This window comes from Armigeres subalbatus, chromosome 3 (genome assembly GCF_024139115.2).
Source record: "Armigeres subalbatus isolate Guangzhou_Male chromosome 3, GZ_Asu_2, whole genome shotgun sequence".
Classification (NCBI taxonomy): Eukaryota; Metazoa; Arthropoda; class Insecta; order Diptera; family Culicidae; genus Armigeres; species Armigeres subalbatus.
Genome location: NC_085141.1, coordinates 290,092,883 through 290,118,457, shown reverse-complemented (window position 1 = coordinate 290,118,457; position 25,575 = coordinate 290,092,883). Strand labels below are relative to the sequence as shown.

General features: G+C 41.6%; 1 protein-coding gene across 2 annotated transcripts in view; it reads right to left on the bottom strand.

Moving 5' to 3' along the window:
• LOC134224795 (lissencephaly-1 homolog) overlaps positions 1-25,575 on the bottom strand; it is a 271,084-nt gene that overhangs the window by 124,620 nt on the left and 120,889 nt on the right. For both annotated transcript variants that reach the window (XM_062704376.1, XM_062704377.1), the window contains exon 2: positions 23,281-24,053. In XM_062704376.1, coding sequence (XP_062560360.1) covers positions 23,281-23,318 — 38 coding nt within the window. In that variant the 5' untranslated portion in view covers positions 23,319-24,053. The remainder of the gene's footprint in view (positions 1-23,280; positions 24,054-25,575) is intronic.

Here is a 25,575-nt window from a genome sequence, read left to right as displayed (position 1 = left end):
CCGCTCTAATCCATGGGTGGTCTTTGCTGTTTGCTTCGCTTGCAGACACACCACTGAATATAACCGTTTCCCTATCGTGATCAATGGATTACATTGCCAAGCATAAAGCCTTCGCCTCCGCCGAGAAAATGGTACTTCCAACAGGCAGGCTACCATGCTTTTCCTCACCACAACCGAATATTCCAAGCCCAACATGTCCTCCTTCATCGACTGATCCATCAGTAAACACATGGTCATGTCTGTTGTATTTTGATAGCTTTTTCTTAATGGGAAAACTGCCACATGTGGAACATCTTCACCGGTTTTTTCTTTGAACCTTGATTTCGCTCTAATGGAAACATAGTTTGTCAGGACCTTCTTTTCTTCTAGTTTGGAAGCTTTAGTCACCAGTTTTAAGCATGCTAGATGATCAAAAAGCAGCTTTCTTGTATTTATTAGCGCCGCCCGTAAATATAATATGCACTCATAACGATTAATGAAGGGGCGGGGCTAATGAGATTACTTTATTAGATACAAGACAGCTGCTTACCGGCGCGATTTTGATCGGAGCTCATTCCAGTTCGTGACAGCAGCGCGTACGGACGTGCTTTTTGCTCGCGCATTTTTTTCAAAGTGTTTTTCTCGTTCGTTAGCTATTTACGTTTTCGCTTCTGCGTTCGCGTTATTTTCTCCCGGTCCCGTCATGGGAGACTAGGTTGCCAATTCGGTCGTGGGAAAGGTGACAAAGTGCACTGCTCTTGGAGGCGTGGGTAACTCCTCCAAGCAGCCTTTGCATAGCAACGTGTTCTCGCCGTTGCCACTTGATGATGCCGGTCGAATCTGCCGAATCCGCCGAAAGAGAAAGAAGCAGCAATCGTAGCAGTGTTTGTGAAGGGCAATCCGCCAAATTTGCGCCCGAAGATTTGCCAACTGATTGCTAAGAGGCTGAAATCTACTTTTCGGCTCTGTTAAAGTGTTGCCGGCAAACAAAGACCATCATCAATCCGTTGTGAAGTTCCTCGAGGTCCACAAGTATGGGTACTACACTCATGACGGCACGGCACCAGAAACTGCAACATGAAGCCGAGTTGCAACAAGTGTGGCGAATATCACTGCGATTCTGAATGCGCAACTGCGGTGACAAACATCGGTCTACAACCAAGGACTGTCCAAAGCGGACGGCGTATTTGGAAATCAGGAAGAAGGCCTCCACCAGGACCCTGCCGAAAAAGAACCGTGTTCCTGCTTTCAACGAGGCGAACTTTCCGGTTAACCCGGCACCCCGACGAGCGATACCATTACTTCCACCTTTGACCCATTCCACCAACTCCTGCTGAGAAGGTCGCCGAAATAGGTCGTCACTTTGTCAGCTCACACAATCTTGGACAGAACATCGTCAAACCAGATGAAGCAGCTGTTAACGAGAATGCTAATAACATCCATCTTATTCCCAACCACTTTTAGGAGGCGTTGGAGATCTCAGCTGGCGAATTGACGGCCTATATCAAATCATCGAAGAACTTGAAGGCTCCAAGTTTCGATTACATTTTGAATCTCGAGCTCAAACACATGAGTGCTCCGTTCTTTGAGCACCTTTCGCTGATCTTTAATCAGTGCCTCCGGCTCAGCTTCTTTCCATCGTCCTGAAAATCATCCACGACCGTAAGCCTGGGAAGGATCCTTCCTCCGCCAAAAGTTATCATCCCATCAGCCTTCTCTCAGGGTTATCCGAACTAGTCGAAAAAGCTATTCATCACCGGTTACTGGAGGCTGCCGAAAATCTCAACATCTTGCTCGAGGAACAGTTTGGTTTACGACGCGGTCGATCAACCGTACATCAACTGACCCGAGTTATTAACGTCCTCAGACCGAACAATTCTATCTATGAAGCATCCGCCATGGCCTTATTCGACGCCGAGAAGGCATTCGACAATGTATGGCAGGATGGCCTGGTGTACAAACTGCAACAAATCGCCAAACTCTGTCGGTAAGGACATTCCGGGTATCAATTAGCGGAGCGAGCTCCAATGCGCACAACATCGTCGCAGGCGTCCCCCAGGTCAGTATCCTCGGCCCCTGCTTTTCAATCTGGTCACCTCCAACATGCCAGAACCTCCAGAAGGCGGCATTCTGTCTCTGTTCGCAGATGACACCTCCATCGTCTACAACGGTAGAGTGATCAGAGCGCCAGTGGCAAAACCCAACGAGGCCTGGATGCCTGGAAGATCGCCATCATTTTCTCCATTAAATCTCCAAACATCCGCTGACTGTAAAACATCCTCAATGGCACGACTGTGGAATTGAGCCAATGAGGCCACTACCTTGGCTTGACCTCGACAGCAAGCCTATTTTCCGTCAACAGGTTGACAAGATCGACGAAGTGTAACGTTTTGTTGAAACTAGTCTTTGATAAACCGTCGGTCGTCATCGTCCCTGAAAAAAGCTTGCAGTCTCAAGCAAATCATCCTCTCCGTGATCGAATACGGCATGCCGGTCTGGGAGAGCTGCGCAAAAACTCATCATCTAAAACTCCAACGAGTTCAAAACAAGTTCTGATGATGATCCTCAACAGTTCAACACCCCTCCCAGCACACGAACACCTGAGGTCCACCGTCTGGCTGGTATTCACACTTCACGAGCGTTTTGGTGAGTGCAACGATCGGTTTAGGGCCCGTTGATTAGCCTCGGACCAGGCCGTTATTTGGACGATAGTTCCAATCTAGGTTATCAAATTTTCAATGTAACATATAGTAGTCAGGTTATCGAATTCTAAAATCAAATATAATTCCTCATAAAGGATAAAATAGATATAACTATAAAAATACTATTAAATTCTATAAAAAAAAACAAATTGTTCAAAATCAAAGTTGAAGGGCCCTTCGGTCAACCACTTACCATTTATGGCTGAATTTGGTTATGAGCTGTTAGTTATCCAAAATACGTATTGTTAGAAGAGTAACATCAGAAATTTGATCCAAGATGAAGTTTCTTCATATTACAAAACATTATCGCTTGGCATCTGTCGGTTCGAGCGACGATCGCCGATGGTTGGTTGCTGTAAATAATTTCCACTAAGGTGGCGTCTTCATCGATTTGTTGTCGTTATGGAAAGTAAACTTTATAGCAAGATTGTTTGGTATTGTTTCTATTAGGAAGCGCGGGTTGGAGGGAGATGATGTAATAAATATGTTCGAATGGATAGCATCAGTAGCAGTAAAATAAAATTCCATTGCGAGATTCTGGTTTTGTTTTGTTGCTGCTTAGGGATTGAAAAGTCGTATTATTGGAAATATATCGGTTCTTTGCTGGACCATTATTTCACACAATGGAAGGTAGATCCGAGAATTTTCTTCAAAGTGCAAAATTAATCATTGCCAAATGACAGAAAGTTGCGCTTCGGTAGCAGTATCACAAGCGCGCGTCGGAGGGTGATGATGCAATAAATTTGAATGGTTGGAATCACTGACAACAGCGTTACCGGAGAAACTGATATTAACAAAATAAAGACATTGTTGAATAAGAGTAATAACATGAATAATAAAAATTGCATTGAATATCATAAAAATATCGTGTTTTGCATTAACAAGAACAAACTAATAGCTCAAGATATTGATAAGTTCTGTTAATGGCAAACCTGATATTTTTATGATATTTCGTGCAATTTTTGTAATTTTGCTTGTTATTTTACTCTTATTTCAAACAAGTTAATATCATGTTTTGTTATCAATATCACGTTTTACTGTTGATGAGCCATTATCTTCTACTCTGGATACCACGCCAAACGCCGATGCCAACGAGACAATCCATTTTTGCAATCAACCGTTTCTTTCCAGGAAATGGTGGTCCTGAGAAGAATCAATTTTCTTTTCCCTTCCCAAGTAGCACACTTGTCATAAATGAGTTACTGTGACATATGTATGACCAAATCCTGTCATTTATGAGTTGCTGCAACCAAATTGGTGCTACTCGGATTTCCAATAACTAACTGCAACCAAATGATTTTCGGAATCTTTGCGTTGAAATTTCACTTCGTGCTGTTACTGTCCAACTGCCACTCGATGACTTTTCGCTAATTCGCCTCAATTTGGAATAAATTTCCAGTATTGCCACTGGAGGCGCGGGATCGCAACAGTTCTAACAGTCAACCCTTTCGTCACATAAAATGTTGGTTCATTGAGGTTGAATGATCTGCAGCAACAGGCCGACGACCACCACCAATGCAATGGTTTTCCGTTAAGCGCTGCTGTGTCCGCTCTGCGTAAAATCTTGTTCGAACTGAGGATTAGATTCAAACCCACAAGTAGCTTGATTTTGATGAACGTGATTGGTTGGTTTACCTATTCCTAAATTTTGTTTTATTAATTATCCATGATTGTAATCGACTGATTTGTGTACAACGGAATGGGGTTTTTTCGGCATACAGCTTCCCTCCAAAGACTCCATGCCGAAAAAGCCCATTCCGTTTTATTAATTATCTATCATAAATAGTTAAAATCAATATTTCCAGATGAATACGAAGAAGCGTTGACTCATCCTTGATCGAATGGTCTAAAAAAATTGGAAATCCATCGAGAAACGGCTGAGAAATTAACGTTCAAAGTCTATCATATGTTCGTGACGGTCTCCAATTTTCGTAATCGCAAAGTGTAGCCCAATATAGAAAAGACATACGTAGTCCTACGTCAAAAATGTTTTTTCTGATATGAACCTGACATTGAGAAAGTTAGAAAGCAGTACCATTTACTATGAAAAGTATTTTTCCCAAGAACACTTGTTAATCAAATCTTATAGTCTTCTCTGAACTCAATGATCTATCTATAAATATTCACTTCTCCATACCAGGAAATTCACTCACTGAGAGTCTGTGAGATACCAGAAAATTAAAGAAAATTTCCAACCCGAAGAATCCTGTCGACCGGACCGTAAATGGAATGTCCCACTTTGTGCTTTTTATAATACAGTACTGTATCTTCACCGACTAGGCCATCTGAGGACTGCACCGCAATCAAATCTAATTAATTGCAATTCTGCGATATTCTAAATAAACACTGAACCATGTTGTTCCGCATAGTCACACGAGGTTCCTAATAGCTTCGAAATGGAAACGTTAATGTATTCCATTACATCGTTCGTTATCAGCTGTTTGACGCCACTGGCTGATGCCGGATTGCTGCTGCGTGACCGATGTGATCCATTTTAGCATATTGCATGAGATTACTGTGAATTAGCAATAGCGACTGCTGCAGCAGTACCGGCTGTCTATTTCGTTAGCCGCGTTGTTGGTTTTGATTCGACTGGTTCAACGTCAAATTAAGCACAATGCGTACTGTCATAAATATAAATAATTTAGAAGTGATGACCATTTGGTACATATTAGCTACTGAATCTAATCTTGCACTGAAACTGAATGTATCGCAAATCGTATTACATTGCCTAGACTGCAAAACACGTGACAGAATTACTGCAAATCATATTGCCTTCTACTTAAAGGGTGTGGTTTCTGTATGTACTTAGTAATTGAGCGAACCTAATCCGTCCGTCATCGATAGCCTTTTTTACTCGAACTGGGTTGTAAATGATATGCAAACGACAATATGAAGCACCAGTTCAGGTGTCTCTGTCTAAATAACAAACCACAAAAGCAATTTATAGATGAGCAATGTCTGTGCGTTACTCAGTACAAGTGCTTCCGTGCAAGAGTCAGCGAATTAGAGTGAGTAGATTGGCGAAAAGATTTTTCATTCATCATTAAAAATAGCATTATGTCAAGGTGCTTTGTGAATTGGTGAACGAAAGACTAGCAAAGGTCAATTTGTTTCAATTTGCTTAAATCTGTTTCAAGAAGAACTGCATCATAAGTGATCACTACATTTTTTTCCGAAACTTACTTCGAAAAATAACTCTTATGGCATTCATAGTTTGAACGAATGATTCATTCACGCTGACCATAAGCTGCATTCCTCGTATGTAAACATAAAGTAGAACGGGATAATAGATGCCATTCCGTCGAACCAGTTGGCGTATTCAAATGAAATGCCAATTAGACGATAAATTACGCTAAACGGCGCAAGATTCCGAAACTAACCGATCGTAAACATGATATAATGACGATGGACGAAAACAACCGTTCTTCTAGGCCTAGGCCAACGGCAACCAGCCCAACAGTTCGCAGTCGTTGGGGCGAGCGATGGTAGCAGCAGCAGTAGCCTATCAGACTTGACTTTGGAACGACACATGTGATGGAAAACAGCAACGGCACTCACGTTATGCGCACCTACCTACTGATCCTGTTGTTGTCGGTGGAAAAAGGCCGACTTTGTGCTGCTATAGCCAGATATCGAAAATGCGCAATGGTTTGCAACCCCATACTCGTGTCGTGGGTTGCAGGATAGAGTCCTCTTTCGTTTCAAGAAACAAAGCGCTGTTGAAACTGTTGGATATTTTTTTCGCTACACTAAAAAAATGTTGTATTGATGTTTTTTACAGTGCTAAATCTGTTTAATGGTTCAAACTAAGGCTCACCATCGCCATCATTATTCAACTATGCCAAACAAATTGTTGCAGCTGTCTAGTGCCGATTTTGCACCGGAGAAGCCATCCCATAGGCTTCTGGTCGATTATCGACTGGCACTTTCAAGGTTTCTGCTCCCAAATGTGTTTGCACGTCATGCATGTGTTTATCGCTTGGCTGTTGTTTTTGTGTGAAAAAGCCATACGCGGTACACGGTGCGATGGAGTTGAATTTAGGCTAATATTCAAAGCAATTACAGCGACAAAGAAGGTTGCAGGCCAATTTTCACAAATATTGATTCGAAGTGAGTGTACTGTACAGGTAGCCTTACTAGTAAACACTTGGAATTTGTGGAAGCTGATGATGCCGATAGATAATCGAAGTTGTGATGAGGTATACGAAGCGGACTCCATTGAAAAATAGCTTAAATGTTATTAGGCTTAGCTTATGCGATTGTTGGCAGAATCATGTCCAAACCTCAATCATGCGCGAGCTAACTTGCTTGCGATTCTGCAAGGAGAGCATTGCGCTCGAGTTTTTCATGCAGAATCGTATCGTTTCGCTCATTCGCCGAAAAATTATTCGGCTAAGAAAACCGTTAAAACCCAATCGAAGCTTTTTTTTTTGTCCTATTTGAAAATGAATTTTCCAAGGAATTTAGTGAGTGCTGTTTGAGAATCCGACCACTACCTCGTTGAAGAATGCCGTGGCTAGACATTGAATGGCTACAAAACGGTAGTCTAGCCTAGGGCTACGTGCAGCAGCTGAAAGTAGCACTTTCAATGATGGCAGCACAGCTAGGCGCAGCATCTCTTGAATATGGGTCGATGATTAATTTGTAGTACCGCAACCACTGCACTTGACACAGTGCACAATGGGGAAATCCGATATCGAAGGTGGAAAAAATAGATAACTTCTTCACGAACAACTTGAAGAGATCAAGAGCTTCGAAAGGGAATTTTGCAAAGAATTCAGTGAGTGCTGTTTCATGGACGTTTAACGTTTCTGTATGTAGTTATTGAGCCTGTTTTCCCTAATGCCCCATATATTGCGAGTTTCCAAACTATTTGTCATTTTATCTTTAAGACATTGTTCTAAAATTGTGTTTATCTCTTCACTGTGGATCCACAGAAGGGCACTAAATATAATTTGTTGGTAAAAGTTGGAAATTTATGATTTTGGGGTCAAAAGCATAAAAGTGCATTTTATGTGCAATTTTCATGTATTCTGTAAAAAATAGTAATATTTACAGATAAGTGTTGATATTATTGACTCAAAGTGTTGAACAGATGTTGACAAATGTTTGCGATCAAAATTAATGAAATAATTCGTTTCACAAATGTTTTATTTGGTTATTTATTGAGTAAAAAACGATTTTCAAAACTTTTGAATAGCACCGATGCCAAACATTGAAGAAAGTTATCAATTTTTTCCACCTTTGAAATCAGATTTCCCATTGTGCAGTGTCTTCGGATCACAGAAACGACTGATAAACAACATACGGTGTGAACGAGGCACAATACAATCGCACGCGGAACAGACAACACTGAATTTTCCGGAGTAAAAAGTGCCAGCAGGAATATCAAGACCGTGAAAAGAAGAAGCACCTGTACCGCGTAAATAACGCACGAAAGTTCTATGAGAAGTTAAACCGTTCACGTAAGGGCCATGTGCCACAGGCCGATATGTGTAAAGACATAAACGGAAGCCTTCTTACGAACGAGCGCGAGGTGATCGAAAGGTGACGGCAGACAACGATGGCGATGTGGTGAAGAACCTGGAAGCACGCGCGATGAATTCACGTTTTTCGGCTTTTGATCTCCAGGAAATCCAGGAGGAGATTGGCTGGCAAAAAAACAACGGTGGTGGGGCACTGGCTAGTGTACTGTACTGGTTAATTACCAAGTTTTGAGAGGAGGTTTTCCCGCATGAATGGATGGAAGTAGTACGTAGATTGATGGATAGAAGTAGTAGTATGTACAATCTACATAAAAGGTGATAAGCTAGATCAGCGGTTCTCAACCTGGGGCACATGTACCTGGGGGTACTTTGCGACCCTAGAAGGGTACCTCGACCAAAATGCGTAATGGGAATGTATTACACAAAAAAATTCATGAAACATTTTTTATAATTGTGTAGATTCAAAAACTTTGTATTGTACATAATATGCATGGCAATCATTAAATCAAAATTTATTGAATCCTGTCCAGTTTATTGTATGAAGGGCGGAGAAAGAAAGAATCAAAAGGACAAAAAGTTGAGTGACTAAAATCTAGGATCTAGAGATTTGGAAGCCTCCAACTTGAGAGGCATGAAGGCTTTTTTGGGCAGCAGGGACTATGTCCAAGAGCTTGACGATCCCTTCCCAGACACACTGCGAGTTGTAGTATCGCGTAGGAATTGGTGGTGTTTGACAGTGGGCTCTGTTAAACTTCTATTAAAGGCTGCATATATTGCGCAAGCAAGCTCCGCCAAAGAGATCGTATGCCGCTCAAAGTGCACAAGCCCAAGTCCTGGTGTTAGGTGGGGCACCAAAGATTTGACACGACGGCTCTCTGACGAGACAGGAGGTGTTCACAGGCCAAAAGGCCGCCTGTAAAACCACAAATTACGAACGAAATAAGAGATAATACGACTAGATATAATCGGCATGGACCTAGTTAAATGAAGAAGACTTTATTTTACTGCACATTCCTCTCCTGACTTAGTCTGAAAAAATAAATAAAAAAGGCTTTTTCCGAAAAGCTCACAGCTCGTTAAAGTGAAGCCTCTAAAAAAACGAGCTTCTTCAATTGCTTCAAGTGCTCAACTGCTCAAGAGCTCAAGCCTTCAAGAGGCTCAGCCTTCAAGCTACGAAGCCCCTTCAAACTGGCCTCCTAAGACCTAAGCTCCTCAAGAGGTAGCCCTTCAAGAGCCGAAGCCTTCAAGAGAGCCCTCTAAGCAACCCTTCAAGAGGCTGGAAGCCTTTCAAGAGGCCCAAGGCCTTTCAAGAGCAAGGCTCCTTCAAGAGCCCAGCCCTTCAAGAGGCTCGGAAGCCCCTCTTCAAGAGGCCCGAGCCCTTCAGAGGCCAGCCCTTCAAGAGGCCCAAGCCTCAAGAGGCCGAGCCCTTCAAGAGCCGGCTCCTTCGAGGCCTGGAAGCCCTTCAAGAGGCCCAGCCCCTTCAAGAGGGCCAGCCTCCTTCAAGAGGCCTGAAGCCTCCTTCAAGAGGCCTCGAGCCTCCTTCAAGAGGCTCAGCCTCCTTCAAGAGGCCTGAAGCCCTTCAAGAGGCGAAGCCCTTCAAGAGGCTCGAAGCCTCCCTTCAAGAGGCCCGGAAGCTCCCTTCAAGAGCTCGAAGCCTCCTTCAAGGGCCTGAAGCCCGCTTCAAGAGGCCCGAAGCCTCTCAAGAGCCTCAAGCCTCCTCAAGAGGCTCAAGCCCCTCTCAAGAGCCCCGGAAGCCTCCCTTAAGAGGCCGGAACCTCTTCATGGGGCCCGAACGTCTTCATAGGGATCGAGCCCTTCGAGGCCCGGAAGCCTCTTCAAGAGGCCTCGGAAGCCTCTTCAAGAGGCCCGGAAGCCTCCTCCAAGAGGCCTGGAAGCCTCCCCTTCCAAGAGGCCTGAAGCTCTTCAAGAGGCCTCGGAAGCTCCCTTCAAGAGCCTCAGCCTCCTTCAAGGAGCCAGAAGCCTTTAAGAGGCCGGCCTCCTTCAAGGGGGCCGGAAGCCTCCCTTCAAGAGGCTGCCCAGCCTCTTCATGAGGCCTGAACCTCTTCAAGAGGCCTCGAAACCTCCTTCAAGAGGCTCGAAGCCCCTCTCAAGGGCCTGGAAGCCCCTCAAGAGGCCTGGAAGCCTCCTCCAAGAGGCCTGGAAGCCTCCTTCCAGGCCGGCCTCCTCCAAGAGGCCTGGAGCCTCTTCAGAGGCCTGGCCTCCCTCAAGAGGCCTGGAAGCCTCCCTTCAAGAGGCCTGAAGCCCCTTCAAGCGGTCGGAAGCTCCCTTCAAGAGGCTCAAGCCTCTTCAGAGGCTCGGACACCTCTTCAAGAGGCCTGGAAGCCTCCTTTCAAGAGGCCTGGAAGCCCTCCTTCAAGAGACCTGAGCCCCTTCAAAAGGCCTGGAAGCCCCTTTCAAAAGGCCTGGAAGCCTCCTTTCAAAAGGCCTGAAGCCTCCTTCAAGAGACTCGAAACCTCCTCCAGAGGCCTCGAAGCCTCCCTCCTCAAGAGGCCCAGCTCTTTCAAGGCCTGCCTTCTCAAGAGGCCTGGAAGCCCCTTCCAAGAGGCCTCGGGCCTCCTTCCAAGAGGCTCAGCCTCCTTCCAAGAGGCTCGGAAGCCTTCTTTCAAGAGGCCTGAAGCTCCTCTCTTCAAGAGGCTCCGGGCTCTCAAGAGGCCTGAAAGCCCCTTTCAAGCGGGTCGGAAGCCCTTTCAAGAGGCTGGGAAGCCTTCCTTCACGAAGCTGGGACACCTTCTTTCAAGAGGCTCGGAAGTTCTTCGAGGCTCGAAAGCTTCTTCAAAGGCCTGGAGCCTCCTTTCAAGAGGATCAGAAGCTTTTTTCACGAAGCACGAATGCGTGCCTAAGAGGCCAATTTTAAGAAGCTTAAGCTTTTTTTCGAGTGGGCAGCTCCAAATGTCATAAAGTCTTACATCTGAATTTGAACTGCAAGTTTCACAGAATAACGAAGATTTCAAACCATTTTGAGAGCCTATATTGTATTAGTTTCTGCAGTGTTTTCCACATATTATGAGTTATGCTTGTTTTCATTTACAGCGAAGAAAATAAGGTACCTCCATGAATATAAAAGATCGAAGGGTAGCTTCCAAGAAAAAGGTTGAGAACCGCTGAGCTAGATTGTAGTAACACACGCACAATCGCATTGCTGAACTCTACCTTATAATAAGGCACTTTTCGCCGTTTGTCAGATATTGCAGGAAAGAGGCGAATACAACTTGCCCACACACCGTCAAATTCATCGACTTCAAAGCCGTAAATTCAATCGATAATCGATCGGCAGCTACCGCAGAAAATTCACGAGCATGGATTTCCGGATAAACTGACAAGGTTGGTCCAGACGCTGATGGATCGGCTCATGTGCGTAGTTCAAGTTTCTGAGCACTCTTGAGCCCATTTGAAATAAATAGATTGCGCAGACCTGGTAGCGAGTCACATTTTAGTGACTTGGTCACTATTTTGATAATCACTAAAAAGTCACTGGATGCAAATCAAAAGTCAATAAAGTCACTATTTTTCGGAAAATGGTTACTAAAGTCATTATTTTTGCATTGCCTGATGTAAAAAATCAAAATAAAAACATTTGTTCCAAATCAACCAAATCAAATGTGTAAACGGGCTTGGTGATCATATGTCTAACACTTCTGCCTCTTAAGCAGAAGATCGTAGGTTCAATCCTAGGCCCGTTCCATTACTTCTACTTTGTATCTTTCCATATATTTCCCATGCTCTATCAATTGCTAGAACTGGAAATGGGCTTTCATACCGTTTCCATCTTCCATCCTCTACCTACATCTTGACGATTTCTAGCGGTACGATATGAGCAAAAAGGCTTGTTTCTGGCGTCCAACTTGGATAGGGGTAATGACGAGTTTTGTTCTATTATTGTCAGGGGGTTTTCTATAACTAATTATGCTCAAATTTGGCCTAAACATTTTTTACATATCAAAGAATATTGTGGCCAAGTTGACGAGCTCGGTAGTCTTATGAGAGTTTCGCAGTCACTAGCCTCTTGCTTCCATCCTCTCCCTTCTTACGATGAAGATCACGATTCAAACAAAACTTCATACAAAAGTCACTATTTGTTCACTTTTTCTGCAATTGAAAGTCACAATTTGGTCACTTTTTCGTCATCGTTGGTCACTTAGCACTGATTGCGGTGATGGTCTTTTGTGTCTGCTATTTAACATCGCTCTAGAGGGAGTAATACGAAGGGCAGAAATTGGCACAAGTGGTACGATATTCGCGAAATCCGTTCAGCTAGTTGGCTTCGCCGACAACATTTATATTATGGCACGTAACTTTGAGAAGATGGAGATAGCCTATATTAAAATGTAAAGGAAGGTTAAGCAGATCGGACTAGTCATCAAAACGTCGAAGATGAAGTACATGATAGAAAGAGACTCTGAGGACAACATTAGTCACCCACCACGAGTTTCAGAAGTTATAACCGAAACACTATTTTCATGCGTAAAACACGCTAAAAACACTCATTCATATTTTTAAGTTTTTTTTTAAAGAGATAGGCGCCAACACTGCTAGGTGGATTATTCAGGTTTTTTTTTCTATGCTTTTTACTTTACCATTTAATTCCAATTTATGGCAAATTTACGTCATAATTGTTTTATTAAATTTCACTAACAAGGCTCTATCCTTTCACTCTCTTTTCAGATGATTCTATCGTGGCGCATATCGAAAGTTTTAATTTAAGGCATGATTTTACACTTTCTCTCAGTTTTCAACCTGCTGTGCTCCGGAGGCGAACGGGCGGTGGCGTAGCATCGCACCCCGTAATCGACAAAGGCTCCTCGGAAACCTCAGTGGCAGTGCACGAGCAAAAAAGAAGAAGCTGACTCATCAATTTTTAGTACTGAGCTTTAGATCTCCGACGATTGTTACACTTTATACATTTGTATATAGATCTATTTATTTTATATTGTGCCTCGATAAGTGTTTGATAGAGCACAAGTTCAGTTTTATTATTACATCCTCTGGTTCACATTAGACGGTGAAGCAAGCGTCGAAAAATAAATGTTTATTGCAGTGGTGTGCATTGTAACAAAGGAAGAAAATTAACATCACCGCTCGACAACAAGTGTGCTTCGGTTACACAAGTGTGAAAGAAGATCCAGTTCGGTGAAAGTGAAGTGCGTGATAAGCCGCCTTCTGTGTTGGTGGTAGTTGCTGACCTTACCGTTCGGCACACACCGAGCAAGGAGTGTAATGAGTAGTCAATCGTGCCGTGCAGCAGGAAGTGATTAGCCCACGGAGCACCGTACCGGGCCGGTTTTTCGGTTCATCGTTTCGGAACGTGGAAACCGGAGCAGTTGCAGATACACCCAACCTGGTAACCACCACTACTACTCGCAGACCCAAAACATGAAAATGGTGTTGTCACAACGGCAGCGCGAGGAGCTGTAAGTTTCGTTTGTTTACTATTACACGTAGCTTAGATTGTACAAGACAGCAAAGGTTTGTAGAGGTCGTATGATATTGTGTTGCAGTCCGAAAATAGTAGCGATACATCAATGCCAGATTTAGGGTGTAACAATGTACGGATTTTCTCAAAATTATATTGCTCATGAAAGTGTCAAAAAGATTAACGAAGAGCAAATAGTTTAAAGAAAAAAAAAGTGTGAAGGCAACGATTTGAGTTTCCTGGATTTACATAAAGTTAGATAAAATATCGAGTAATCGAAGTTCAGAAAGAGTTCACTGGATTTCATGTTTTTACCAACCATGGAGTTTCAAGAAAATAAATTCAAAAAGAATAATTTGTTAGATCGAAGATTTTCTTTACGCTGCATGCGCGGTGCGTGTACATTGATTACGAATCCAAAACATGTCCCACCCTGCCATGCATAGAAACAAAAACACGCACTAGTTACCCAAATATAAACAGATCATTTTGACGACATTTAACCATCCATTCCATGAAAGGAAAGGATGGCTGAACTCTGTATGCGGTTAGAGTGGCAGACGTCGCGCTAATCTATTTTGAATTCTTCTACTGCACATTAGCAGCATCAGTGTATTTATGGCGTCCCTATGAATACATGGTGTAGTGTTACTTTTCTATGCTCTGTTCATAAAAAAAACTTAACGGTTTCAAATTAATCATGCGATTGCCAAATTTGGAACAGTCGTACCATCCCAGCCTGATTTAGAAATTTTAGTCAAAGTATTTAATATTACTAGATTTTTATCAAGTCAAATGCATTTTCATCCTCATTCATTCTGGCTATGAATAGTTGCAGGACCCAGATTCTTATAAACTTTGAGCACTTTTAAACCACTAAACAACATCATCACGGGCTGTCGGTACCATGAAAAGTAGTCGCTTTAGTCGACTTATGGATGGGGATATTTTCTCAAAATATATCGCTGATGCGACGACGATGGCGGCAAAGTGTTTGGATTGGCTGCTAGGGAAAACAAAATAAATATGTTACACAGTTTTCTACAGAATGTTGTGGGATGGGAATAAAAACGAATTATACAATGCCGCATTCAACTGTTGTTGCCAGCTGATGCAATAGGGTATGCAAGAATTGCTTTTGGACCACTCACTACATTTATTGTGTTTAATATTTAAATTTAATGAAATTGGGATGTTTGGAATTGTAAACTTAACAAACGAGTGAGAGACGTTCAATTCTGTATAAGATAGAACCTTACCTCCATGTGAATCTATACCATTTTGTGAAAAGACTTCTTCATCTTCTTCTAAGGCTCTTTCCAACTGGAATGCCAGCTTTTCAACTTAGTGTTCTATTAGCATTCCGATAGTTATTAATTGAAAGTACTTGTAATGCAGTTACACTGCCCAGGGAGTCAAGAGTTTTTTCACCGAAAACATCCTGGACCGGACCGTTCGAACTCGGCATCTCTGGATTGGCAATCCTACGCCTTTGCATACAAGGCTAACTGGGGACCCCGTTGTTGGAAGACATTTTGTTGAATGACGTTTAGTCGAATTGTCATTGGTCGAAAGGACATCACGTTGAATTGATATTTAGTCTAAAATTAAATTTAGTTAGTTAGAGACGTAGGCATTTGGTCGAATGACGTTTGGTCGAAAGGACACTATGTCGAATGAACATTTAATCGAAAGCAGATTTTTAAAGGTTGAAGATTGTCAATGAACATTTAATCGAAAATGATTTTCAAATGATTTTTTAAAAGAATTTTGAAAGAAAAAATTTTAGTCAATAATAATTAAAATCAAATTAAAGAATTTATTGTGGTGTTAAAAATTCACATAATTATTGCTCCAATATTGACCAAATAATGAGTTCACGAAATTAATAAATAATAAGAAAACGGTAGATATTTCCTACAGGTTATTGACTTCGACGAACTCCTCTAAACAACTCACAAAAAACAAATAATCTATACCACTTGGGGAAAGACATTCAATGGTTTTATGGTTTTGTGTTGGGGTTTGAAAATCAATTTTTTTGTAAATATTCTTCTAGCCATACTGAGGTGCAAAAATAATAGACCAAAATGTCGAAGCTGTCATTTTCGTTGAAGAATCATCTTAAATGAACTCGCAGAACTGCAGTATGATCCCATTCTGCAAAGTAAGAGATTTTCAGCTTTCAAATTGAGATCACTCTTCAAATGCATATTCCAGTTTTGATATTCCATCTCTGCCTTCCCCTAATTTGGTCTGAGTTGTTTATATTTTCTTAAACCAAGCGCGCCGCTAGAGCCAGAGGACGGGACAACTTCGTCGTCATGTGGAAGAGTCGACACCCGTCGGACGGAAGAGTAATTAATAGTTCATAAATTTGACCGCAAAACAACTTGATTACTGCTGCTGTACGTTCAACTGCTTGTAAAACCGCACGGCCCAACCTCGAACGTGTCGCGATCACGTGGATACGGTAGCATCCGGTCGTTGATTTACAAAGCCACAGTTGTCGCAACGCAAGTAGTATCGATGAATGAAATTTTATTAGCTCAAATTTCAATAATTTGAATAGTTTCTTGATTTTGTCGCAGAGAACTGGCGTCCAAAAATCATACGGTGCAATTGGGTTATGGCGATTCCTTCCTTCTCGATTTGGCTGTAGTTGAACTCGGCAGGTTCTTCTTCTTCTTATTGGAATTACATCTCCCACGGGGACTTTGTCGTCTCACAACCTCACAGTGTTCATTTAGTACATCCACAGTTATTAACTGTGAGGTTTCTTAGCCAAGGTACCATTTTTGTATTCGTATATCATGAGGCCAACACGATGATACTTTTATTCCCAGAGAAATCGAGACAATTTCCAATCCGAAAATTGCCTAGACCGGCACCCGTCTAGTGGGTCGTAAACTTATTACGTAAGCAATTTTTCAGGGTTTTTCGACCCCCTTCCCCCCATTTAAGATTTTTCCATTCAAATGATTTTTTATTTATATAACACGTAAGAAAACAACAGACCCCCTCCCCCCAAAAGTGCTTACGTAATATGTGTACGGCCCCTAAGGGGGTCATGTGTATTATCGGACGGAACTTTGATTATGTCTTGTCGGATCCCAACGCAAACAAGAGGTAACCCAAGTAACATTTCAAGGGAATTTGGCTGCGGCAGCTGTCAAAAATGTTGCTTTGAAAAAAGAGAAACAAAACCTTGCAAACAAATAATAACAAACTAAGGTGTTGATGAAAATCATGATGAGGATTCAAGTTTTTTTCCAATGTACTTTCATGAAAATGAGATGCGCGCTCGATTTCATGGTGTAAGCTAGTGCAAAAATGAGATTAAGCACTACGCTCCTGCAAAATAAAATAGTTTTGGGCAATAAATTTCAAATTATTATAACATCAATAATGTAAATCTTCACTAAATTTATTGATATTACACCCAAATATATTTGATTATGTTTTGATATGTTTGAAACGTGTCTTTTGCATCGAAAACATCGTCTAATCAAAAATTCCAGTGATAAATTTCACTGACTTGAAAATGCTTTTCCATTTTCAATATGGCCATTATCAATTTCAATCAGAAAAATGTTGTTCTTATTAAACACCGTTATAAACCCTTTTGCAATGTAAATATTCTTATTGGGGTTATTTATTTGACCACATTACGACCCAAAATTATGGCTTTGAACAAGTTTTGAAAATTGGACTTATTATGCTCTTCATTACAACCGTAGAGCTGCTAGCAAGACCACTCGGCATTTGACGTTTGAGAGTTACTAGAGGTTTATTGATAGCGATAAGATCGCCAATAAATATGAGCAACTAGCCATGGTGACTGCTGTTATAAATCCGCTATAAGAATTAAATAAATCTAACAAGCATGAAAATTGTTACTTGGGAAGGCAATTTGAATATTATTTCAATCATTTTTTCTCTTTGGTTTGAATTCTAACAGGACTTGCCGTTTACCGAAGAATATGCTCACAATGTAATGTTTTTTAGCATTAGCATTAGCATTGTTACGGTGTATTTCATAGATTGCACACTAGTGATCCTCATGTTTTACTTTTGAGATTCTTATCGAGAATATTATCAGGAATCAAGAAGTGGAGTGATCCTTGCTTCCAGTCTTAAACAAAAATAACAAAAGCATGAGGATTGCTACTCCTGGCCACGCCCATCTTCACCATAACTAGGGAGAGGAAGGAAGTGTTGATGTAGTACTTACTTAACGAGAGGCCACCGTCTTAGCGACACCCTCATAAGTACCACGGAGTTGGAAGGAGAGGAAGGTAATCGTTGGGTCAGGATTTGCCTGTAGCTGGCAATGTAACCGTGGTAGATCTTACCCCGTAACACACCACGCAAAGGTGTCTACCCAGCATTACGGGTCGACTCACAATCTAATGTTTTTTCATTGCAAAAGTCAGCCAGTACCTTTCACAAAGGCAAGCTAAAGATGCTGGCCAGCTGTGAAGATGAAGTCGGCTAACAACACATTGATTATGTTTTGGCAGAGTACTAGCAAGCAGAGAACACTTAGTACAAAGGTACTCAAATCCTATACAAATTGTAGTTTAGAGAACCAATGCTTCATTGCTGTTTTTGGTTGCTACTTGTGAAGCGATGATTACTAACGGCGTTCTCAGAAAGAAGCACCCTACTGTCCAGATATTGAAGAAATTTCGGCCCCTCCGAGTACTCTTTTCGCACACGTGCGATAGTACTAATGCACGACTCCACAACAAGTTATGGCTGTTTTTGCTGGCTCCCGGGAATAACGAAGCGGTAGCGGTTCCGACAGCGGTTCCGACAGCGGTAGCGGTTACGACAGGTCAGGTTGAGGAGTGTATTTGTATGCTGCAACTGATTTATTGCTCACCCCAACATTGTAGATTCCAGGCAAACGGAATCCCGCCGCTAGCCGGTACTTGGTCCTTCCACTACTGAGACTGGATTTTTCCGATAGGTGAGTAACTGAGAAAAACAAATCAACTGTGGCAACTTACGTAACCAATAGATAGATTCGAAATTTTCAGCGAATGATTTACTCATCAAAATTATTTTTTTCCCCATACTAGACTGAGCCAGTTTGAGTTTGAGAAACATGTGGCTTACAATGAGAAGATGATCTGAAGGGGTAAAAGTGGCCAACTAGAAGATACTGAGAAATGTTTATTTCATCTGACACAGCTGTGCCACTGTGACAAAACGGAGGAAGGCATTGCGCCGCAATGGTAACTTCTAAGGAGCTCGGATTCCCGGATTCCAAGACTCAAGCCACTGCAGAGGTTCCTGTCTTGCAGGCGTCCATTGGTGTATAATAGAAGAAATAGAAGAAGGGGGAATGACGGCTTTGGCAGGTCTTGTTCTATTATTGTCAGGGGTTTTTTATGACTGATTATGCTCAAATTTGGCCTAAACATTCTTTGCATATCAAAGAATATTGTGGCCAAATTTCATAAAATTTGGTCGACAAAAACCCCCCTGACAATGTTAGAATAAAACCTGCTAAAGCCGTCTTTTCCCCTACTTAAATTTTCCTGAAGCAATTTCTTGAAAAATTTACGGAAGTAATCCCAGAGATTTTTTTTGAAAGAAATTCCACAGGAACTCCCAAAAGAAATTTGTAGAGAAAATCCCAGTAGTATTCCCGAAAATCCCAAAAGAATTCTTAGAGAAATTGCGGATGGAATTTTTAGAATTTTTTTATCTTTATTAGGGTGTTTTTTAATTCTGGGATGAAGTTCAACACCGAAATACCCAGAAGAAATTTCTGGAGGAATTCCAAGAGTATTCTAAATCTAAATAGAAAAAAAATCGCTGTGGAATTTCCAGAAAAATCCAAAAGCAGGAACTCCCAGAGGAATTGTGGGAGGAATTCCCAGAGCTTTTCCTGAAGGAATTTGCAGAACATTTGATGAAGGAATTACCAGATGAATTCCTGAAGGAATTTTCGAAAGAATTCTCGGATGAACTCCCAATGGTGTTCCCGAAAATATTCATAGAGGAATTTCCGATGAAATTTCAAGAGGAATGAAAGAGTTCCGGTAGGAATTTGTAGAGGAATTTCCGGAGGTGTTCTTGGAGGAATCCAAAGAATTCCCGGGTGAATTCCTGATGGAATTTTCAGAGGAATTTTTGGATGAATTCTTGAAGTAATCTACGGATGAATTCCGGGAGGAATATCTGGATAAACCCCTGGAGGAATTTTCGGATTAATTCGTGGAGGAATTTTCAAATAAATTCCTGGAGGAATACTTGGAAATATTTCTGGAGAAATTTCGTTATTAGTTTCTGGTGGAATTGTCGGAGGAAAACATTTCTTGTTCTTGTGTTGTTGTGTACTTGTTCTTGTTCTCGACTTGTTTTGCAAAATCATGAAGTTTGACACGTCACAAGCAAGAATTAAAAACCGATTAAAAAGTGGCCACTTACCACAGGGAACCAGCATGACAGCGAGTCCCGGAATTTGACCAGATGAACCAAATATCAGTATTCCAGAGTGTTCCGGAATGTGACCAGATGGACCAAATACTTTCTGAACACAAAATTGTCTAGAATGAAACAGTACTCGAACCCAGCCACCCTCAGCATGGTAGTGTTGTATGGGTGAATTTATTATTTTTATAAGGTGAAAAAAAGGCCCTCCTTAGCCCCCTAGACGGGTGCCGGTCTAGGCAATTTTCGGATTGGAAATTGTCTCGATTTCTCTGGGCATAAAAGTATCATCGTGTTGGCCTCATGATATACGAATGCAAAAATGGTACCTAGGCTTAGAAACCTCGCAGTTAATAACTGTGGAAGTGCTAAATGAACACTAAGCTGCGAGGCGGCAATGTCCCAGTGGGAGATGTAATGCCAATAAGAAGAAGAAGAACCTGCCGAGTTCAACTACAGCCAAATCGAGAAGGAAGGAATCGCCGTAACCCGATTGCACCGTATGATTTTTGGACGCCAGTTCTTTCTGCAGACAAAATCAAGAAACTATTCAAATTATTGAAATTTGAGCTAATAAAATTTCATTCATCGATACTACTTGCGTTGCGACAACTGTGGCTTTGTAAATCAACGACCGGATGCTACCGTATCCACGTGATCGCGACACGTTCCGAGGTTGGGCCGTGCGGTTTTCACAAGCAGTTGAACGTACAGCTTGAGTAATCAAGTTGTTTTGCGGTCAAATTTATGAACTATTAATTATACTCTTCCGTCCGACTAGGGTGTCGACTCTTCCACATGACGACGACAAGTTGTCCCGTCCTCTGGCTCTAGCGGCGCGCTTCGGTTAAAGAAAACATAAACAACTCAGACCGAATTAGGGGGAAGGCAGAGATGGAATATCAAAACTGGAATATGCATTTGAAGAGTGATCTCAATTTGAAAGCTGAAAATCTCTTACTTTGCGAATGGGATCATACTGCAGTTCTGCGAGTTCATTTAAGATGATTCTTCAACGAAAATGACAGCTTCGACATTTTTTGGTCTATTATTTTTGCACCTCAGTATGGCTAGAAGAATATTTACCATAAAAAAAATTGATTTTCAAACCCCCAACTACCAAAACCATAAAACCATTGAATGTCTTTTCCCCAAGTGGTATAGATTATTTGTTGTTTGTGAGTTGTTTAGAGGAGTTCGTCGAAGTCAATAACCTGTAGGAAATATCTACCGTTTTCTTATTATTTATTAATTTCGTGAACTCATTATTATTTGGTCAATATTGGAGCAATAATTATGTGAATTTTTGTAACACCACAATAAATTCTTTAATTTGATTTTTAATTATTATTGACTAAAATTTTTTTCTTTCAAAATTCTTTTAAAAAAATCATTTGAAAATCTGTTTTCGACTAAATGTCCATTCGACGTAATGTCCTTTTGACCAAACGTCATTCAACCAAAAGTACGAAGATTCTTCATTCTAAAATCTGCTTTCGATTAAATGTTCATTCGACGTAGTGTCCTTTCGATCAAACGTCATTCGACCAAATGTCCTACGTCTCTAACGAACTAAATTTAATTTTTAGACTAAATATCAATTCGACGTGATGTCCTTTCGACCAACGACAATTCGACTAAACGTCATTCAACAAAATGTCTTTCAACAACGGGGTCCCCAGTTAGCCTTGCATGCAAAGGCGTAGGATTGCCAATCCAGAGATGGCGAGTTCGAACGGTCCGGTCCAGGATGTTTTCGGGTGGAAAAAACTCTTGACTCCCTGGGCATAGTGTAACTGCATTACAAGTACTTTCAATTAATAACTATCGGAATGCTAATAGAACACTAAGTTGAAAAGCTGGCCAAGTTCCAGTTGGAATGTAGAGCCTTAGAAGAAGATGAAGAAGTCTTTTCACAAAATGGTATAGATTCACATGGAGGTAAGGTTCTATCTTATACAGAATTGAACGTCTCTCACTCGTTTGTTAAGTTTACAATTCCAAACAACCCAATTTTCAATAAATTTAAATATTAAACACAATAAATGTAGTGAGTGGTCCAAAAAGCAATTCTTGCATACCCCATAAGCTGCATCAGCTGTGCAACAACGGTTGAATGCGGCATTGGTATAATTCGTTTTTTATTCCCATCCCACAACATTCTGTAGAAAACTGTGTAACATATTTATTTTGTTTTCCCTAGCGCAGCCAATCCAAACACTTTGCCGCCGTCGTCGTCGCATCGCAGCGATATATTTTGAGAGAAAATATTCCCATCCATAAGTCGACTAAAAGCGACTACTTTTCATGGCGGTGCCGACAGCCCGTGATGATGTTGTTTAGTGGTTTAAAAGTGCTCAAAGTTTATAAGAATCTGGGTCACTGCAACTATTCATAGCCAGAATGAATGTAAGGATGAAAATGCATTTGACTTGATAAAAATATCTAGTAATATTAAATACATTTATGTACTAAAATTTCTAAATCAGGCTGGGATGGTGCGACTGTTCCAAATTTGGCAATCGCATGATTAATTTGAAATCGTTAAGTTTTTTATGAACAGAGCATAGAAAAGTAACACCACACCATATATTCATAGGGTGCCACATATATTCCGACTGCTGCTACTGCATGTATGCAGTAGAAGAATTCCCAAAAATAGATTAGCGCGACGTCTGCCGCTCTAACCGCATACAGAGTTCAGCCATCCTTTCCTTTCATCGGAATGGATGGTTAAATGTCGTCAAAATGATCTGTTTATATTTGGGTAACTAGTGCGTGTTTTTGTTTCTATGCATCACAGGGTGGGACATGTTTTGGATTCGTAATAAATGTACACGCAGCGTAAAGAAAAATCTTCGATTTAACAAATTTATCTTGTGTTTTGAATTCATTCCCTTGAAACTCCATGGTTGGTAAAAACATGAAATACAGGAAACTCTTTCTGAACTTTGGTTACTCGATATGTTATCTAACTTTATGTAAATCCAGGAAACTCAAATCGCTCTTCGTTAATCTTTTGTACACTTTCAAGAGCATAATATGTTACCCATAATTTCAGCTTTCATAAATATCTAGTTAATATTATTTCGAGAAAATCCACATATTGTTACACCCTAAATCTGGCATTGATGTGTCGCTATTTTCGGACTGCAACACAATATCATACGACCTCTACAAACCTCGGTGTACAATCTAAGCTACGTATATAGTAAACAAAGCAGAAACTTACAGCTCCTCGCGCTGCCGTTGTGACAACACCATTTTCATGTTTTGGGTCTGCGAGTAGTAGTGGTGGTTACCAGGTTAAGGTGTATCGCTGCAACTGCTCCGGTTTCACACGTTCCGAAACGATGAACCGAAAAACCGGCCCGGTACGGTGCTCCGTGGGCTAATCACTTCCTGCTGCACGGCAGCTTGGACTGACCCCACTTCTTGATTGCACTCCTTGCTCGGTGTGTGCCGAACGGTAAGGTCAGCAACTACCACCAACACAGAAGGCGGCTTATCACGCACTTCACTTTCACCGAACTGGATCTTCTTTCACACTTGTGTAACCGAAGCACACTTGTTGTCGAGCGGTGATGTTAATTTTCTTCCTTTGTTACAATGCACACCACTGCAATAAACATTTATTTTTCGACGCTTGCTTCACCGTCTAATGTGAACCAGAGGATGTAATAATAAAACTGAACTTGTGCTCCCTTATCAAACACTTATCGAGGCACAATATAAAATAAATAGATCTATATACAAATGTATAAAGTGTAACAATCGTCGGAGATCTAAAGCCCGGTAACTAAAAAATTGATGAGTCGAGCTTCTTCTTTTTTTTGCTCGTGCACTGCCACTGAGGTTTCCGGGGAGCCTTTGTCGATTACGGGGTGCGATGCTACGCCACCACCCGTTCGCCTCCGGAAGCACGCAGCAGGTTGAAAACTGAGAGAAAGTGTAAAATCACTGCCTTAAATTAAAACTTTTCGATATGCGCCACGATAGAATCATCTGAAAAGAGAGTGAAAAGGATAGAGCCTTGTTAGTGAAATTTCATAAAACAATTATGACGTAAATTTGCCAATAATAACGGTGGAATTAAATGGTAAAGTAAAAAGCATAGAAAAAAACCACTGAATAATCCACTTAACAGTGTTGGTGCCTATCTCTTAAAAAAAAAACTAAAAAATATGAATGAGTGTTTTTAGCGTGTTTTACGCATGAAAATAGTGTTTCGGTTATAACTTCTGAAACTCAAAAATGAAACTCGTGGTGGGTGACTAATGTTGTCCTCAGAGTCTCTTTCTATCATGTACTTAATCTTCGACGTTTTGATGACTAGTCCGATCTACTTAATTTTCCTTTACAGTTTAATATAGGCTATCTCCATCTTCTCAAAGTTACGTGCCATTTACGGCTTTGAATTTACGTGAATTTACGGCTTTGAAGTCGATGAATTTGACGGTGTGTGGGCAAGTTGTATTCGCCTCTTTCCTGCAATATCTGACAAACGGCGAAAAGTGCCTTATTATAAGGTAGAGTTCAGCAATGCGATTGTGCGGTAGTTGCTACAATCTAGCTCAGCGGTTCTCAACCTTTTTCTTGGAAGCTACCCCTTCGATCTTTTATATTCATGGAGGTACCCTTATTTTCTTCGCTGTAAATGAAAACAAGCATAACTCATAATATGTGGAAAACGCACCTGGAAACTAATACAATATATGGCTCTCCAAAATGGTCTGAAATCTTCGTTATTCTGTGAAACTTGCAGTTCAAATTCAGATGTAAGACTTTCATGACATTTGGAGGCTTCTGAGCCACTCGAAAGGAAGCTTCCAAGCCTCTTAAAATTGGCCTCTTGGAGGCACGCATTCGAGCTTCGTGAAAAAAGGCTTCTGATCCTCTTGAAAGGAGGCCTCCGAGCCTTTTGAAAGAAAGTTTTCGAGCCTCTTGAAAGAAGGCTTCGATCCCCTCGAAAGCAGGCTTCGATCCCCTCGAAAGCAGGCTTCCGAGCCTATTGAAAAGAAGCTTCCGAGCCTCTTGAGAGGAGGCTTCCGAGCCTCTGGAGAGGAGGTTTCCGAGCCTCTTGAAAGGAGGCTGCCGAGCCTTTTGAAAGGAGGGTTCCGAGCCTTTTGAAAGGAGGGTTCCGAGCCTCTTGAAAGGAGGCTTCCGAGTCTCTTGAAAGGAGGCTTCCGAGCCTCTTGAAAGGAGGTTTCCGAGCCTCTTGAAAGAAGGTTTCCGAGCCTCATGAAAGAAGGCTTCCGAGCCTCTTGAAAGGAGGCTTCCGACCCGCTTGAAAGGAGGCTTCCGACCCGCTTGAAAGGAGGCTTCTTAGCTCCTTGAAAGGAGGCTTCCGAGGTTCTTGAAAGGAGGCTTCCGAGCCTCTTGAAAGGAGGCTTCCGAGCCTCTTGAATGGAGGCTTCCGAGCCTCTTGAAAGGAGGCTTCCGAGCTTCTTGAAAGAAGGCTTCCGAGCCTTTAGGAAGGAGGCTTCCGAGCCTCTTAGAAGGACCCTTCCGAGCCTCTTGGAAGGAG